At 45.7% G+C, this 19,177-nt stretch overlaps 1 protein-coding gene across 4 annotated transcripts in view; it reads right to left on the bottom strand.

The window, feature by feature from the left end:
* Positions 1–19,177, bottom strand: part of DCAF6 (DDB1 and CUL4 associated factor 6) — a 912,707-nt gene that overhangs the window by 612,399 nt on the left and 281,131 nt on the right. For 3 of the 4 annotated variants that reach the window (XM_063954988.1, XM_063954989.1, XM_063954987.1), the window contains exon 4: positions 7,983–8,075. The exons of the other annotated variant lie outside the window; for it this stretch is intronic. In XM_063954988.1, coding sequence (XP_063811058.1) covers positions 7,983–8,075 — 93 coding nt within the window. The remainder of the gene's footprint in view (positions 1–7,982; positions 8,076–19,177) is intronic. 4 annotated transcript variants of the gene reach the window in all.

Raw genomic sequence — 19,177 nt, 5'->3', positions numbered from 1 at the left:
GCAGAGCAAGGTAATGACTGACCAGCGTCTCTCTGTGGAGGAAGGTGAGGAATGAGCAGCCCAGGGCGGGAAGACCGCTGTAGAATGGTGCCATGGGCTGGGAGAGCGGCCGCAGGGGAATCGCTGACCTCCCCTATGCCGAATGTCACCACCGGTTCTCCTGACCTGTCTGTATCCCATGCGCCAGTGTACATTACATGGTGGTCTAGGAGCACCTCAGCATCGCTGACCCTCTCCCCAGGTCAGCGGTAAACGGACTGCACAATCCACGTGTCTCAAAAGTGGGAACCTGCCTTACGGGTCTCCCAGTGATCCAGCTGCAGTCCAGGGTGCCCTTGCGACTCTGCGAGTGAGGATTGTGCCAGGGGTCCCAACGAAATCACACACCCAGTTGTGGTGTCGCGGCCCGGTGGGTGTGTAGGAGCTTCAGTGCTGGCTTCCAGTTGGACTAGCAGACGCTGATCGCTCAGTAAAAAGTTAAAAAAGAAAAGTGTGCAGCCCTTGTTCAGCATGACCAGCACCAAGCTGACACCATATAAAACTGATGTGCCTGAGCATGTTGGCAGCGTATGAAGGCAGAGGAGGCCACTGCATCTTGGGAGCCTCACAAAGCTTTATTGTTTGGTACCAGTCCTGGTCTCCAACAGATCATACCCGAAGGTTAAGGATTATCCCTGTGTAGACCATGGACCCCGAAGAATAAACAAAATTATAAAGAACAGTTCTCATACTTCCATTTCTCTAGTAACTAGATGAAGCACATTTTTGTGTACTGTATGTTTTTCTATTTTATTTTATCTTATTATTATTATTGGGTGGGGGGGGGGGGGGGGGGGAGTTAGTGATATCATGCATTATCGGCCAGATTCAGAGTTGTAAGCTTTGCAGTAGCAAGCGCTAGGAAATCTGCATTGGAAGACACAGAACCTACCTCGACACTGACAAAACAGGGACAACAAGCCACCTTTTTAAAAAACGTTCTCCATTGCCGCCCCCTGTTCAGCCCCCAAATGGCAGCACCATGTCAAACAGCTTGGGTGTACTGCTAGTAATCTCACAGAAAAACTTGCACATGTGCAGTCTAGATCCTGCGCATCTGCAGAGGAGGCGATCACGAGACCGCCCGTCGGGACCCCGGTGGTCACAATGATGAAGCCGGCGGTGAAATGCCGCCACCGGAATTCCGGCACTACAGGTTTTTTCCCTCTTTGGCTGCGGCGAGCACAGCACAAGTGGCTTTCTTGCACTCGCACCGCTGACGGCATACTGGTGGCCGGGATCCCGCTATCGGGATCATCACAGCCGGGATCCTGGCCACTGGTAAAACATATGTATTCCCATCTGCAGAGCTCACATCCTTGGGTTTGCATACAACACTGAATAATGGCCTATACTCCTGCATAATCCTGCTAGGCTGCTTCAGTTGGGTGCTGTGCCCTGCCCGATTTTAAAATTACAAAATGTGCCCTGCTGAAACCGCCTGCAGCTCCCATCCATGGGCCGCAGTGTCCCACGGGTGGGAAAAGTTGCAGTTTAGTGCATGCATACGGTATCTACTCACAGTGCAGAGAGAGCATGGGGGCAGTCCAGTACCTCCGAAATGCTGGGCATGCCCAAACAGGGGGCATGCCATGAGTCCACACCCCATCCTCATGTGCAGGCATGCAAAGAAATGCCCTACCCTAGAGTGATCAGTACATGAAACATAACATTTTCTAGCGAATGTAAAATTTATATAAAGAAAGACACAGTTTGAAGTTTGCGGAGTTTGAAGAATAGTCCTCAAAAATCTAAGGATCTTAGCAGTAGTATCCCACCATTCTGCTATCTGGCATGAAGCCATCCAGCCCAGATAATAAATGTACACCCAATTGGCCACAGCTTAGCTCAACATGACAGAAGTACAGTACTGGGCATAATAAAACAATTCAAATATATTAAACAGCCATATTACATGCACACAGTTCTTTAATCAGCCATGCCAATATCTTAAAGAACATAGCCTCACAATTCTGTAACAATTAGCAAAACCACTGGTGGAATAATAATAATAATAGTAATTAATATTTATGAGAATGCAACCAATCCATTCACTAATAAATAGTGCAGGGCAGGTGAAGAGGACCATGAACACTAGAAGTGATTAAAAAAAATTAAGAAATATAACATATCTCATCCTGCAAATCCTTTACTCAATTGGTCTACGTAGAGACTGCCCTCTCCTGGCTGTCCTCCTACTTATCTGACCATTCCTTCTCCATCTCCTCTCATGGCTCAACCTCCTCCCTAACTTCCACTCACAGTTGGTGTCCCCCCCTCCCAAGGTTCTGTTCTTGAACCTCTCCTATTCTCCATCTATATGTCCTCTTTAGGTGAACTCATCAGCTCTTTTTACTTCCAATCCGTATGCTGATGCTACTGAGATCTACCTTTCCTCCTTTGACCTCTACCCCTCTCATCACTTGTTTCTCCAACTGTCTGCTATCCCTTCCTGGATATCCCAGCATTTTCTTAAACTAAACTTGTCTAAAGGTGCATACATAGGGTGCGATACTGACTTATGTGAGATTTTGAATATGTGATTCTGACTATGCGATATTGTCTATGGGTGCTTGCGATTTTGGATATGGCTGTTTTTGACTATACTTTGTACTAGATAGTCAAAATTGACTTGCCTGCACAGTATTGCAAGCTGTGTACACATGGGGGCAAATTCAGTAAGGATTGCAAAAATTACAAATTAGCAAAAATTGCGAGCAAAAGCAAAATTGCGAAAGCACACCCAAATGGAAAAACTCCAACACTAATTTAACAAAAAGAATGTGGCCTTGTGAAATGTGCAAATATTGCGAAAACCATCCTAATAATCCAAAATTTTGCGTACATATTACAAATGTACGCAATTTTTGCGTACATGTTTCTGATGTTGCATTTTTTGCTAACAGTGTTTTTCCCTTAAAAATTGCACAACCTACTTTCCTGCACCCAAATTAAAGAAACTATTCAACAATTGTTAATCAATTCAATCATCACTTAATTGGTCAAATGATCTTGTGGTAATTTAGCAATTATTATCTTAAAGACACCATAGTGTTTTTCTTCAAAGATTGACAAATGCCCATAACGGTGTTCAAATACTGTATATTCAACTAGAGAGAGTGTGAATTCGAGCCTCTAAACCCTACACAACAGCAATTATTGGTATTTGGTATATGTTTTAACAAACACACTTTTTTTGGAGTCAAAATATTTTAACTCGAAAACAGTAACATTTTTATAAAAAAAAAATTGTGTTCTTTTGATTGTGAAATGGTCAAACATTACATATTATTGTTTCTTTGCTTGTATTTACATACCTTACTTTAAGGAATTATGTGTAAATATTTGTTTCAATAAGTATACAAATGGAGCAGAATTTGCAAAACTTGAAAATAAAAAGATGGTGTTGCTGTTCTTCAACATATGTTTATGTGTGTAGCGCACAAATAAAATGTAATGTATGTGGGTATGTTTTGTTTAACCAAAAAAAAAATTATTAGGAAGCTAAATGTCATTCAGCAGATACTACTTAGCAAAATGCTTGTAAAGGTTATTTTACATTTGCTTCTATCAAATAGTGTGGTTGTCAAACCTCGATTGTTAGTAAGTGTAAACACAAATCGGTTAGTAACATATATTTTCACAATCAACATGTGTAACAGAGTTAAACAATACCTTATATGTTTCTAGGTTCCAATACAGCTGAATGAAGTGATTAGTGGTCTGAGGTGTGAGCTTCTTCAGCTGGGTGTAATGAAGCAATGATTGCAGTATACATGGAACATTCTACAACTTGGTCAACTTGTGCAATTTTTAAGGTAGACCTGTAGTCACTCAGAAACTGCACATCAGAAATGTGTGATCTGTTGTAAAAATTGCAAATGCACCGTCCACCAACCATCAGCATACGCCCACAACACGCCCCTGATCGTAGTTTTTGCAAGTCCAGTCCTTTAGTACGCCTCCTACACGCCTACTTTTCGTACTGCATATGCAGTTTTGCTAAGTCTCAGAAATTGGTTTTATTTCCTTAGTTTTTGCTATTTAAGTTGCAGAATTTGCGTTTTTATGCTTTTTTTTTTGCTAATTTTGCAATCCTTGCTGAAATAGGCCCACGGTGCGATTTGCACTAACTTTCTTTGCGATTTTGACTGTCGCACAGATATATTGCACCGTGTGTATGCACCTTTAGTCAGAGCTGATCATCTTCCCACCCTCCAGCAAGATCTCACCTCCCACAGTTTAATTATTTATTGATTTCACAACCATCTCCTCTAGCCCTCAAGTGTGCTGTCTTGAAGTTATCATTGACTCCTCCCTCTCCTTCAAACCAAACATTCCCTTCGCAGTTAACTCCAATCTGTTCTACATCCTGCTGCCAAGTACAACTCCCTCTCCAAACATACTATGTCTGCCCCCCTCTCCCACAAACCCTTTATTTGCTCCCCTTCCCCTACAGAACCCAAATCAAGCTTCTCGCACTCACTTTCAATACCTCTGGAGTTCTCTCCATTTCCCGGTTACACTCTACCTGTCTACAAAACTTCAAACAGGCTCCCAAGACACACTTCTCATACTAACCTCCTGTTCCATGCTTACCCATCTGTATCACCCCTGTCTGGCACTCCCCATTAGAATGTAAGCTATCATGAGCAGAGCCCTCTTCCAACACGGCAGACATCTCACGCTAGATGTATGAGGACACATCTGTATGGGTGGCAGTGCATAAAACCATACCCTTGCTACACAGTGTATAGAATTTGGGCTTTGGGTTAATTAGGCGCACATTTAAAAAAAAAAGTCCACAATTATTATTATTATCCTTTATTTATATGGCGCCACAAGGGATCCGCAGCGCCTAATTACAGAGTACATAAGCAAATAATCAAAAAAGGAATTCAGAAACTTACAGTTGAAGACAATATAGGACAATTACAGGGTAACTAAACATAACTACATGAGCAGATGATACTGGAATAAGTATCAGGGTGGCAGAAAACTGCAGGAATTGGGGCATTTAAGGATTATTAAAGTAAGAAAAGGATAAGCACATGAGGGAAGAGGGCCCTACTCGTGTGAGATTACATTTTAAAGAGGAGGGGCAGACAGACAGGAGTGACACAGATGGGGTAGACTGAGCGTGGAACAGTGGGTTAAGATGAGATTTGGCTGGGTTTGGTAAAGAAGTGGGTCTTAAGAGCTCGTTTGAAGTTCTGTAGAGAGGTGGAGAGTCTGAGGGGGAGAGGTAGAGAATCCCAGAGTAAGGGAGCAGAACGTGAAAAATCTTGGACATAGGAGTGGAAGTAATCTGAAGACAGGAGAGTCGGAGTGCATTATCAGAGGGAAGAAGATGGGTGGGAGTGTAAAGGGAGATAAGGTCAGAGATGTAAATGGGAGAGGAGTGGGTGAGGGCTTTTTAAGTGAGTGTGAGAAGTTTGAATTGGATTCTGAAGGGGAAGGAAAGCCAGCGAAGGGCTTGTAGGAGAGGGGAGGTGGACGTAGTGCGTTTGGTGAGAAAGATGAGTTGGGCTGCAGCACTGAGGATAGATTGGAGTGGAGAAAGGTAACTGTCAAGGACGCCAGTTAGGAGGAGATTGCAGTAGTCCAGTCTGGTAATGATCAGTGAGTGGATAATGGTCTTGGTGGCATCCTGGGAGAGAAAGGTACTAATCCTGGAAATATTTTAGAGATGAAAATGACAGGTTTGTGCGAGGTGCTAAATGTGTGGTTTGAAGGAGAGGGAGGAGTTAAGGATTACGCCAAGACAGCGTACTTGGGGGCTAGAGGAGATAGGCGTGCCATCAATTCATAATGAGATTGTGAGAAGTGAGGTTATGCGGCAGGGTGGGAAGATGATCAGCTCAGTATTGGATATGTTGAGTTTAAGGAAGCGCTGGGACATCCAGGAAGAGATAGCAGATATACAGTTGGAGGTACGAGTGAGGAAAGCCAGGGAGAGATCAGGGGAGGAAAGGTAGATTTGAGTGTCATCAGCAAAAACGTGATATCAGAAGTTAAAAGAACTAATGAGTTCACCTAAAGATGACATATAGAGAAAAGGAGAGGACCAAGAACAGAACCTTAGTGGAAGTGCGGGGGAGGTAGCATCATGAGAGGAGACAGAGAAGGAACGATCAGAGAGGTAGGAGGACAGCCAGGAGAGGGCAGAATCAGGCAGACCAAGAGAGTGAAGAATTTGAAGAAGGAGAGGGTGGTCCACAGTGTCACAAGCAGCAGAGAGTTCAAGAAGAATAAGCAGAAAGTAGTGACCCAAGGATTTGGCTGCATGGAGGTCATTGCAGACTTTTGTGAGAGCAGTTTCAGTGGTGTGGAGAGAACGGAAACCAGACTGGAATGGGTCAAGCAGTGAGTGAGAGGAAAGAAAGGCAGTGAGGCGGTTATAGACAATACGCTCGAGGAGTTTGCAGGCAAAAGGGAAGAGAGAGATGGGTCGGTAGTTGGAGAGGGTGTTTGGATCAAGGGTAGGTTTTTTAAGAATAGGAGAGACAAGAGCATACTTGAAGGTAGAGGGGACAGTGCCAGTTGAGAGGAAGAGATTGAGAAGGTGGGCAAGATGGGAACAGGCAGAAGGAGAGAGAAAGGGAGGGTGTAGGATGGGATATTGTCAAGTGGGGAGGGAGGGGGGGCAGATGAGGGCCCTGACTTCCTCACCAGATACATGGAAGAAAGATGTCAGAGTTGGTGAAAGGGAAGGGGAGGGATGGTAAGGGATGGGTGGTGGCTGGTTGCTGGTCTGGTGGGTTGAGATGTTCTGACGTAGGGAGTCAATCATGGATGTAAAATATGTGGCAAAGTCAAGAGCAGACAATGAGCACGGGAGAGGAGGTGGTGGTGGGCAGAGGAGGGAGTTGACAGTGGCAAAGAGGCTCGGGTGTTGGAAGACTGGGAGGAAATGAGAATTTTGAAGTATGATTGTTTAGCGAGGGAAAGGGCAGCACTGAAGGATGAGCGCATAAGATTGAAGAGGAGGAAGTCTGCCTTAGAGCGTGATTTCCTCCACTGTCGCTCGGCAGTACGTAAGCATTTTTGAACATATCTGGTGCATTTGGTGTGCCAGGGTTGAGGTGTTCATCTGCGAGGGTGAATAGTGGTTGGTGGAACGACAAAGTCAACAGCAGAAGTAAGGGGTGCATTGTATAGGGATGTGGCTTGTTCAGGGCATGAGAGAGAGAGAAGAGGAGAGAGAAGTAAGTTGAACAGGGAGGATAGGGATGAGGTATAAATAGCCTCCATGTTACGCTTAGTGATGCCCTAGGAAGGGAGGAAAAGATGATGAAGCGGAGATAGGTAAGTTGAAAAAGAGCAGGTGGAGGTCAAAGAGGGGAAAAGGGGAGTTTGAGAAATCAGAAATATTGCAACAGTGAGTGAAAACCAGATCCAGTGAGCTCCCGTTCCCATGGGAGGGTGAGGAGGTCCACTAAGAGAAACTAAGTGAAGAGGTGGGGTTAAGGAGTTTAGAGGTAGGTGATTTTGTGGGGTTGTCGATAGAGATGTTGAAATCACATAGGATAATGAAGGGAATGTCAGAAGAGAGGAAGTGAGGTAGCCAGGAAGCAAATTTGTTGAGGAATTTGGAGGAAATGCCAGGGGGACGGTAAATCACAGCAACACGAAGATTAGTAGGATGGTATAGGCATATAGCATGGACCTCAAATGTAGTGAATGTAAGGGACGGTTCTGGAGGTATAAGTTGGTATGTGTAGCTAGAGGGTAAAAGGACCCCAACCCCACCACCATGGCGACCCCCGGGTCGGGGAGTGTGAAAATGTGAGGCCCTCAGCAGAGAGAGCTTGCCCCGCTGCCGGCATTCTGGCGGGCGAGATGCTTTTGGTGGGATATTGACAGCAGGCATCCCGTCCCCTGGCAAACCATACTGAGTCCATTAAAACAGGTACAGTGTAGCCAGTAGAAACAAAACTTACTTTTCTATTGTAAGGGTTACAAATAACCAAAGTAGTGTCATCAGAGCCAGATAAGATGTATTCCCCTGTATTGTTCCAGGAAATTGAGTTTACCTGTTTTCAAAGAAACAAAAAGTCACATAAGCCATATTAAGGACAGTACCAGTGTATTTTAACTTGTTGCTGATTTGGGGAGTAATACATATTTATTCATATATAGTGGTTCAAATATTACGGAAAGAATAAATCAATAAACTATAGTATTTGCAACAACACTCCTACATACTTTTGCCATGGTGTTTGAAGAGAATTTAGTATCTTTAAGTCAAGACCATCCTGTAAAAACAGTAGCAACCTGGATAACCAAAAAGAATGACAGGGGAAACTCTGCCTTTCACACCAAAAGATGTAGGACTTTCATTCTATATGGTCATTTCTGAAGGAAACCAGTTTCCTGACCTTAGGCATAGTCTGAATCATCTTCTCAGACAAGCCCTTCACACTAAGGAGAAAAGCAATTAGGTGCAAGCAGCTTGCAGGGGGTGTGATTTGCTATTGCAACAGTGTATAAATGCAGGTGACAGCACCCAAACTTGGCACCCTCAGGGCTCCTTCTACTGCCGACACGTTCATTTTTGCTTGCAGCCATATGGGAAATCTGCAATACCAGCAGTATCATAAGTGCTGCATACAGCCGCACTTAAGGGTGTCATTTTGTGTACTAGGACAGTTGTGTACCAGGATTTGCATTTGAGTCTGGAGCACCCAGATCACTAAAATGCCTTCCCTTTTTACTAATGAGACAATAAAGTCATAACACATCAAATAAGATTTTAATTACCTACCGGTAAATCCTTTTCTCATAGTCTGTAGGGGATACTGGGAATCCATTTAGTTCCATGAGGTATAGAAGGGTCCACTAGGAGCCATGGGCACTTTAAGAAATTGATAGTGTATGCTGGCTCCTCCCTCTATGCCCCTCCTACCAGATTCAGTCTAGGAAACTTTTCCGAGTACACAGACATACATTGAGAGAAGGACAGATAAGGAATGTGGTGAGATTACAAACCATCACACACAAAACAAGAGGAAAGCCATGCTAACCAAACTTGAAACATGAACAGCAACAGCTAAGCAAACCAGAATACTTAACCAAGTAACAGTGCAGTAACAACAAAGTACCGGGCGGGCGCCTAGTATCCCCTACGGACTACGAGAAAAGGATTTATCGGTAGGTAATTAAAATCCTATTTTCTCTTACGTCCTAGGGGATACTGGGAATCCATTTAGATCCATGGGGAAGTACCAAAGCTCCCAAACCGGGTGGGAAAGTGCTGTGGTTCCTGCAGAACTGATTGACCAAACTGAAGGTCCTCCGAGGCCAAAGAATTGAACTTGTAAAACTTAGCAAACATGTCCGAACCTGACCAAGCAGCTGCTCGGCAGAGCTGTAAAGCCGCCCAAGAAGAACCCACCGACCTAGTAGAGTGGGCCTGAACAGATTTTGGAACCAGCAAGCCTGACATGGAATAGGCATGCTGGATAGTGAGCCTGATCCAGCATGAAATAGACTGCTTTGAAGCAGGACACTCAATTTTATTGGGATCATAGAGAACGAACAGCAAGTTCGATTGCATGTGACGAGCTGTTCTCTTTACATACACCTTCAAAGCCCTCACAACATCCAAAGACTTTGAAGTAGCAGAGGTTTCCGCAACAACCGGAACCACAATAGGTTGGTTGATGTGAAACGCAGACACCACCTTAGGAAGAAATTTCTGACGCGTTCTGAGTTCTGCTCTGTCCTTATGGAAAATTAGGTAGGGGCTCTTGTGAGACAACACCCATAGCTCAGACACATGTCTTGCTGAAGCCAAGGCGAACAGCAGGACCGGATTAACAATGGGGCGGATGGAGCTGCAGCTCCAGGCCTCCCCATGAAAATAGGCCCACGGCATTGACAGGAAAAGTGTTTTCTTATCCCAAGCTGCCAGTCGCTGCAAACCCTCATGAGCCGTCACCTCCTCTACCTACCCGGGAGAATGCCTCCATTCTCTTGAAGCCGGGTCCCCATCATTAAAAACAGCGGTGCAGTGAGGAGCTCCACAGCGCTTCCTGCACCGCATGACATCACATAAGTTCCACCCCCAGGGGCGGAGCTATGGGGGGAAGCCCTGGTGCCATAGTGAGTGGAAATATGATCTAGTTCTACTGCATCGGTCTGCCGGGTACGTAGGGCGATTGCAGAGCCAGTGCTACCCGCTCTCAGCGGGGTCAGCAATGCAGGGAGGTGCCAGTCTTGATAGCTGCTCTCCCTGCTCCGCCGCTTGCTGTGCCTGTCAAACTAATATGACAGGAAGCAGCAAGCTATGCTCACTTCAGCGCCAATCCCCGTGGATAGCACTGTATGTAGTGTGTACCCCCGCGCGCCCTGTTATAGTAAGGCGCACTGGCGCAGCCACTGAGTGTCAGTGATGGACACTGAGGGTTGACACGCAGCGCCCGGTAGCTGGAAGTCTGTCCCTGGTGTCTCCCTCTATCTCCCCCCTTCCCCCCTGAGAGGAGCGCAGAAGCGGAAACCACGCTCCGTTCTAATCCGTTCGGTAGTGCGCTAGAAGCGGGTGTGAGAGCTAAGAGGAGCGGGTATCAGGAGGCACTGACCCCCAGAGCCTCGAACAGTCAAAGGACATATTCAGCATTCTGCCACACCTGTGAGTCTCCATGGGAAGGTAGAAAGGTAACTGTGGTATGTACCAAGATGGGGGGGGGGTTTACTGTACCACGTGGAGGGGAGCAACTATGTAACATGGTGAGAGTTGTAATTGTATAACACGTGCTGCTGTGTAACATGAGGAGGGGGAAACTGTGATATGGGGTTGGTGGGTCACAGACGTTCTCTGTATTATATGGCGTCACAGTCGTTCTCTGTATTATATGGCGTCACAGTCGTTCTCTGTATTATATGGCGTCACAGACATTCTCTGTATTATATGGCATCACAGACGTTCTCTGTATTATATGGCGTCACAGACGTTCTCTGTATTATATGGCGTCACGCACGTTCTCTGTATTATATGGCGTCACAGATGTTCTCTGTATTATATGGCGTCACAGACGTTCTCTGTATTATATGGCGTCACAGACGTTCTCTGTATTATATGGCGTCACTGAGGCTCTCTGTATTATATGGCGTCACAGACGTTCTCTGTATTATATGGCGTCACTGAGGCTTTTTTTTAGTGATGAGCGGGTTCGGTTCCTCGGGATCCGAACCCCCCCGAACTTCACCCTTTTTTGCACGATTCCGAGCAGACTCGGATCCTCCCGCCTTGCTCGGTTAACCCGAGCGCGCCTGAACGTCATAATCCCGCGGTCGGATTCTCGCGAGATACGTACTCTATATAAGGAGCCGCGCGTTGCCGCCATTTTTCACTCGTGCATTGGAGATGATCGTGAGAGGACGTGACTGGCGTTCTCTCGGTTTCTGTGTTCAGTGTGCTGCAAATATCTGTGCTCAGTGTGCTGCAAATATCTACGTTCTCTGCCTGAAAAACGCTCCATATCTGTGCTCAGTGTGCTGCAAATATCTGTGCTCAGTGTGCTAATTACTTTATTGTGGGGACTGGGGACCACCAGTATTATATAGTATGAGGACAGTGCAGAGTTTTGCTGACCAGTGAACACCAGTATTATACGTTCTCTGCCTGAAAAACGCTCCATATCTGTGCTGCATTGTAGTATATAGTAGGAGGACAGTGCAGAATTTTGCTGACCACCAGTATATATATATAGCAGTACGGTACAGTAGTCCACTGCTCTACCTCTGTGTCGTCAAGTATACTATCCATCCATACCTGTGGTGCATTTAAGTTTTTGTGCGCAGTATATATATATAGTAGTAGGACAGTGCATAATTTTGCTGACCACCAGTATATAATATATAGCAGTACGGTACAGTAGTCCACTGCTCTACCTCTGTGTCGTCAAGTATACTACAAAAGTTCAGTAAAATGACCCAAAAATCATAATTAAAAGCGTCTGATGAGAAGCGTAAACTTGCCAATATGCCATTTACGACACGGAGTGGCAAGGTACGGCTGAGGCCCTGGCCTATGTTCATGGCTAGTGGTTCAGATTCACATGAGGATGGAAGCACTCATCCTCTCGCTAGAAAACTGCAGTGCCACTCCTAGATGGGCCAGGTGTTTGTGTCGGCCACTTGGGTCGCTTAGCTTAGCCATCCAGCTACCTCTTTTTGTATTGCGCCTCTTTTTTTCTTTGCATCATGTGCTGTTTGGTGACAATTTTTTTAATCTGCCATCCTTTCTGACACTGCAATGCCACTCCTAGATGGGCCAGGTGTTTGTGTCGGCCACTTCGGTCGCTTAGCTTAGTCACACAGCTACCTCATTGCGCCTCTTTTTTTCTTTGCATCATGTGCTGTTTGGTGACAATTTTTTGAATCTGCCATCCTTTCTGACACTGCAATGCCACTCCTAGATGGGCCAGGTGTTTGTGTCGGCCACTTCGGTCGCTTAGCTTAGTCACACAGCTACCTCATTGCGCCTCTTTTTTTCTTTGCATCATGCGCTGTTTGGTGACAATTTTTTTAATCTGCCATCCTGTCTGACACTGCAGTGCCACTCCTAGACGGGCCAGGTGTTTGTGTCGGCCACTTGGGTCGCTTAGCTTAGTCACACAGCTACCTCATTGCGCCTCTTTTTTTCTTTGCATCATGTGCTGTTTGGGGACAATTTTTTTAATCTGCCATCCTGTCTGACACTGCAGTGCCACTCCTAGATGGGCCAGGTGTTTGTGTCGGCCACTTGGGTCGCTTAGCTTAGCCATCCAGCGACCTTGGTGCACCTCTTTTTTTCTTTGCATCATGTGCTGTTTGGGGACTATTTTTTAAATATGCCATCCTGTCTGACACTGCAGTGCCACTCCCAGATGGGCCAGGTGTTTGTATCGGCCACTTGGGTCGCTTAGCTTAGTCATCCAGCGACCTCGGTGCAAATTTTAGGATTAAAAATAATATTGTGAGGTGTTCAGAATGGACTGGAAATGAGTGGACATTTGTCTTTTTTTGTCACGTTAACATGCGGCATTTACTTTTGTTCATTTGTAGACTTTAATTTAATACACTGTTAATTTAAGCATAGCGGGGAAGGCAATAGAGGTGATTGTAGAAAGGTACTAGCCACAGTCCATAACTCAGACCACACCCCCTTTTCAGACCACATCACTAGTCACACCCCCTGCGGCGGCACACAATAGGCCCTTCAGAAATTTCAGCTCCAGGCCCATGTGGACCTTAATCTGGCATTGGCGAACAGTGTGACGGTCTACCATGTTAGGTACTTTACGTCAACCTCCTGTAACGGTTCTGTCACAACTGAGGGCTGAGGCTGACTGAGGGAAGCCTCAGTTGTAGGGGCTGGCGTGTAGGTGAACCTTGGAGGGGAGATTAGGTTCCTAGACATGCAGTATGATTATAGCACCATGAACCCGAAGGCGTAACCACAACGGAATAAAATTATAAACAGTCAGTTTATTGAACACACAGTATAACTCGTGGCAAAGAGATAGCGTCAACAGTGAGTGCAGGATAAAAATGCAGTACAGTTCCTGAGTATGCAATTGGTAATGGAGACTGTGGCTATGTAGAACATGATCACAAAGTCCTTTACTAGAATCTGGATTTGGAAAGTCCGTGGCCACAACTAACCGCTGCAAAGAGGAACAACAAGTACTGCACAGTAGATGGTAAACAGGAGACTGGAATAGGCACTGATACACTGAGATTGAAATATTGTAGACAGAATCGCCAGAGACTACCGGACAGAAACGATGTGAGGAAAGCTGTGTTTGAACTCGCTACTAGAGCAACAGTTCGATGGTGAGCATCGATGGGTACTGTGGTCCAATGTTGTGTGGGATGAAATGCTGGGCGATATATGAATACCGCTGGGGATGAGATGAAGCACAGCTGAAGACAAATGGTAACACCCAACACTGCTGGAAGCGATGGAACGCTGGAAGCCAGTGACAAAATAGGATTTTAATACCTACCGGTAAATCCTTTTCTCTTAGACCGTAGAGGATGCTGGGGACGCTTCAAGAACCATGGGGTATAGACGGGATCTGCAGGAGACATGGGCACTTTAAGACTTTTAATGGGTGTGAACTGGCTCCTCCCTCTATGCCCCTCCTCCAGACTCCAGTTTAAGTAACTGTGCCCAGGGAGACTGACATTTCGAGGAAAGAATTTGTTAAACCACGGTGAGCATCTTACCAGCTCACACCTCCAGTATGCCGCAGAACGTGGCATTAAATAGAACACCAGCCGACGGCATGAAGAATATGCAGCAATATGCTGACATAAAGCATAACACAACCTGTGTGTAAACACAACCAATAACAGCATAATGCATGCCACAGCATGAATAACGTCAGCAACAGGCTGACTTAAACGCAACACACCATGTGTGTAACCATACCCAATAACTGCAGATACAGTACGCACTGGGACGGGCGCCCAGCATCCTCTACGGACTGAGAGAAAAGGATTTACCGGTAGGTATTAAAATAATATTTTCTCATACGTCCTACAGGATGCTGGGGACGCTTCAAGAACCATGGGGTTTATACCAAAGCTCTAGAACGGGCGGGAGAGTGCGGATGACTCTGCAGCACCGATTGACCAAACAAGAGGTCTTCCTTAGCCAGGGTATCAAACTTGTAAAACTTTGCAAAAGTGTTGGAACCCGACCAAGTAGCTGCTCGGCAAAGCTGTAATGCCGAGACCCCCCTGGGCAGCCGCCCAGGATGAGCCCACCTTTCTGGTAGAATGGGCCTTCATCGATTTCGGTAACAGCAATCCAGCCGTAGAATAAGCCTACCGAATCGTATTACAGATCCAGCGTGCAATAGTCTGCTTGGAAGCAGGAACCCCAATCTTGTTGGGATCATACAGGACAAACAGAGCCTCAGTTGTCCTAATCTGAGCCGTTCTGGCGACATAAATTTTCAAAGCTCTGACCACATCTAGAAACTTCTATTCCGTCAAGACTTCAGTAGCCACTGATACCACAATAGGTTGGTTCATGCGAAACGATGAAACCACTTTTGGCAGAAAATTGCTGACGAGTTCTCAACTCAGCTCCATCCGTATGGAAGATTAAATAGGGGCACATGTAGGACAAAGCCGCTGAGCCAGACACCCGCCTTGCAGATGCCAAGGCCAACAGCCTGACCACTTTCCAAGTGACGAATTACAACTCTACCTTACGTAAAGGTTCAAAACAATGAGATTGCCGGAACTGCAACACCACGTTAAGACCCCATGGAGCTCCAGGGGGGCACAAAGGGAGGTTGGATGTGTAACACTCCTTTTACGAAAGTTCGAACTTTTGTAAAGGAGGCCAATTTTTTTTTTTTTTTTTATAAAACCGATAAGGCTGAATCTGAACCTTAATCGAGCCCAACTTAAGACCCGCATCCACACCATCTTGTGAAAAAAAAGGAGAAAACTATCCGACTGGAATCTTCCATAGAAACCTACTTGGATTCGCACCAAAACACATACTTTCTCCAAATACGGTGGTAATGTTTTTACGTTACTCCTCTACTGGTCTGAAGAAAAGTAGGGATGACTTCACTGGAAATATCCTCTCGGCTAGGATCCGGCGTTCACCTGAAGATCCGGATACCAGGTCCTCTTAGACCAGTCAGGAACAATGAGGATCACCTGAACCTTTGTTCTTCTTATGAACTTTAGCATTTTTTGGAAAAAGAATGGAAGCGGAGGGGACGCATAGACCGACTGAAACACCCACGGAGTCATTAGGGCGTCCACTGCTATTGCTTGAGGGTCCCTTGACCTGTAACAATATCTCTGAAGCTTCTTATTGAGTCGAGACGCCATCTTGTCTATTTTAGAAATCCCTCAACGACTTGTCACTTCTGTGAAAACCTCTGGATGAAGACACCACTCTCCTGGATGGAGAACGTGTCTGCCGAGGAAGCCTGCTTCCCAGTTGTCCACTCCTGGAACGAACATCTCTGACAGAGCGCGCATATGATTTCATCGCCAAGCGTAAAATCTTTCTGGCTTCTGCCATTGTTGCTTCGGTTTTTGTTTGTAGAAAACCGTTATAAACGGCCCTTACCTCTAGACCGTTAATGTGGTGACAAGTATCCTAACTTGACCCTCTTCCTTGGAAGTTTTCCTCCTGTGTGACAGCTCCCCTGCCTCTAAGGCATGCATCCGTGGTCCCTAGGATCCAGTCCTGGAACCCGATCCCGCGCTTTTGAGAACTGCGCCGCTACCACAGGAGTGAAATTCTGGTCTTAAAAAAACAGGATTATCCCAGGTGGAAACCGGACCACTTGTCCAACAGGTCCCACTAAAAACACTCTGGCATTTAACCTGCTCACTGAATGGCCATGTAGGCCGCAACCATCTTTTTCATCAACGGAATGTAATGATGGATTGACCCTGTTGCAGATCTGACCCGACTCTGGATCCTCAGAGATTTTTCAACTTGAAGAAACAACTCTCAACAGTTCTGTATCTAACAGTATTTCCAACGCCGACAACCGCGTCGTTTGGATCAACAGTGATTCTGGAAAGTTCAGGAGCCAACCACTTTGTTGAAGAACTGTCAGGGAGAATGCAACATTTTGCACCACTTGGTTTCTCGACCTCGCCGTAATCAGGAGAGCATCCCAGTACAGAATAATAATGACTCTTTTACGATCGAAGGAAAACCATCATACCGCCATCACTCTGGTGAATTGGTAATGACAATCCTGAATAGCAAACTCAGGTAAGCCTAATGCAGAAGAAACCGTAATTAGACCCCCTTTCTCCTTTTTCAGATTGGAGATCCCTACCCTGAGAGATTCCAGCTTGTAGTTCAACTTCTTAAGTAGAATTTTTTTGGGATTTTAGAGATAGGATTGTTCTGACCGAGCCTTCCGGCCTCGGGAGCACGAAAAAGCTTGAATAACAGCTTCTTCTTTTTTTTTTTTTGTGACCGGGACAGCAGGACAATGACCTGATCCTGACACAACTCTTGTATGGCGTCACATACTACCTCCCCGTCCAGAGGAGAATCGGTAAGGTCTATTTTAAAAAATTGGTGAGGGGAAACGTCTGGAAACTGCAGTATGTCCCCCTTGGGACTCTATTCTTAAACTCATTGGTCCGTGTCCGTTCCAGGACTGACTGAAGAGTATTATACGTGGTCCCACTGGTGTGGGCTCCCGCAAGATAGACCCAGCGTCATGCGGTGGATGTGGCAGACACAGAGGATGATTTCTGCTTCTGCGAACTTGAAAAGACTGCTGACCTCTTACCTTTTCACCTTCCTCTACCTGCAAAGAAAGGGAAATCCGTATCTATTCGGTCGAAATGACTGCATCCTACAATAATGCGTCACCAACCGTTGTGAGGGAACATAGGGCAATTAGGTAGACTTACCAGTGGTATCTCCCGAGATCAACTTAACAAGGCCATCCCCAAACCGAGTTTCAGCTTCATAGGGAAGAGACTCCAGTTCTTCTCGGAGTCAGCCTCAGCATTCCATTGGTGAATCCTCAACGCCCTCCTAGTCGAGACCACCATGGAATTGGCCCGCGAGCCCAAGAGTCCTATATCCCTTGTGCTCGCACGGCAGTCTGCTGCAATGTTATAGATATGACCCAAATTAAGGAGTACCCTGCATAAAACTACTCCCCCATGCGCACGTAATGCAAGTATAATCAACGTACACGCGGACACATAATTAGAGTATCACATATCTTCCTGCATACGATCCTTTGTGAGAGGGCCCCATGCAGAACAGGGGGTGACTCTCACTTTATTCTATCCACGGCGGGAAAAGAATAAACACTCGGAATCCTCTTGAGGATTTTAAAACATCTTGTCACTGCCGCTCAGCACATGAGAAGGAATAACTTTACCTCATCATTCATTATAATTTTTTTTATATATATATCCATATATATACACCTTTAAATACACCTATACACACAAATATATATATATATATATATATATATATACATATCCCTTTTGACAGGAACAGCAGGGTCCCTAGTGACGTTAATACGTTCTTAATGTGTATGAAACATGTACTGAATGCCGATTTTGTGGATCTAGTCAGGAAACATTATGGTCGACATAAGAAACAGTATTCGTGTCAATCTCCGGGAGTAGTAACTGGGCAAAAAAACATTTTTGCGATCCCGAGGGGTCTGAGGGAAATCTATTCTATGAATATGACACCCTCCATAAATATTACTACGTCTGTGTTCGTGCCACAGACCTATGCAACCTTACTTTACATACATATAGGTATAGCCCTTTCTGATATGCATCACATTATCATGCCAATTTTTACCCAGTCAGATAAACTCAGTAGAGCTCCCCTGTGTGTGACCAGTCTCACTGGGCATAGAATCTAAACTGGAGTCTGGAGGAGAGGCATAGAGCCAGTTCACACCCATTCAAAGTCTTAAAGTGCCCATGTCTCCTGCGGATCCCGTCTATACCCCATGGTTCTTGAAGCGTCCCCAGCATCCTCTAGGACGTATGAGAAATGTACCTTGAAGCTAGAGAGCAATGCAGTAGTGCAGAGCGATATAGGAATACCGCTGAGGACAGATGGTAACACCCAACACTGCTGGAAGCTGGAAGCTAGTGAAAAAATAAGAATTTACTCACCGGTAATTCTATTTCTCGTAGTCCGTAGTGGATGCTGGGGACTCCGTAAGGACCATGGGGAATAGACGGCTCCGCAGGAGACTGGGTACATCTAAAGAAAGATTTAGGACTATCTGGTGTGCACTGGCTCCTCCCCCTATGACCCTCCTCCAAGCCTCAGTTAGGACACTGTGCCCGGAAGAGCTGACACAATAAGGAAGGATTTTGAATCCCGGGTAAGACTCATACCAGCCACACCAATCACACCGTATAACTCGTGATAGGAACCCCGGTTAACAGTATGATAACAACGGAGCCTCTGAACAGATGGCTCGCAATAACAACCCGATTTGTGTAACAATAACTATTTACAAGTATTGCAGACAATCCGCACTTGGGATAGGCGCCCAGCATCCACTACGGACTACGAGAAATAGAATTACCGGTGAGTAAATTCTTATTTTCTCTGACGTCCAACTGGATGCTGGGGACTCCGTAAGGACCA

The sequence above is a fragment of the Pseudophryne corroboree genome, chromosome 2, assembly GCF_028390025.1.
Source record: "Pseudophryne corroboree isolate aPseCor3 chromosome 2, aPseCor3.hap2, whole genome shotgun sequence".
NCBI lineage: Eukaryota > Metazoa > Chordata > Amphibia > Anura > Myobatrachidae > Pseudophryne > Pseudophryne corroboree.
This window is presented reverse-complemented; position numbering and strand designations above follow the sequence as displayed.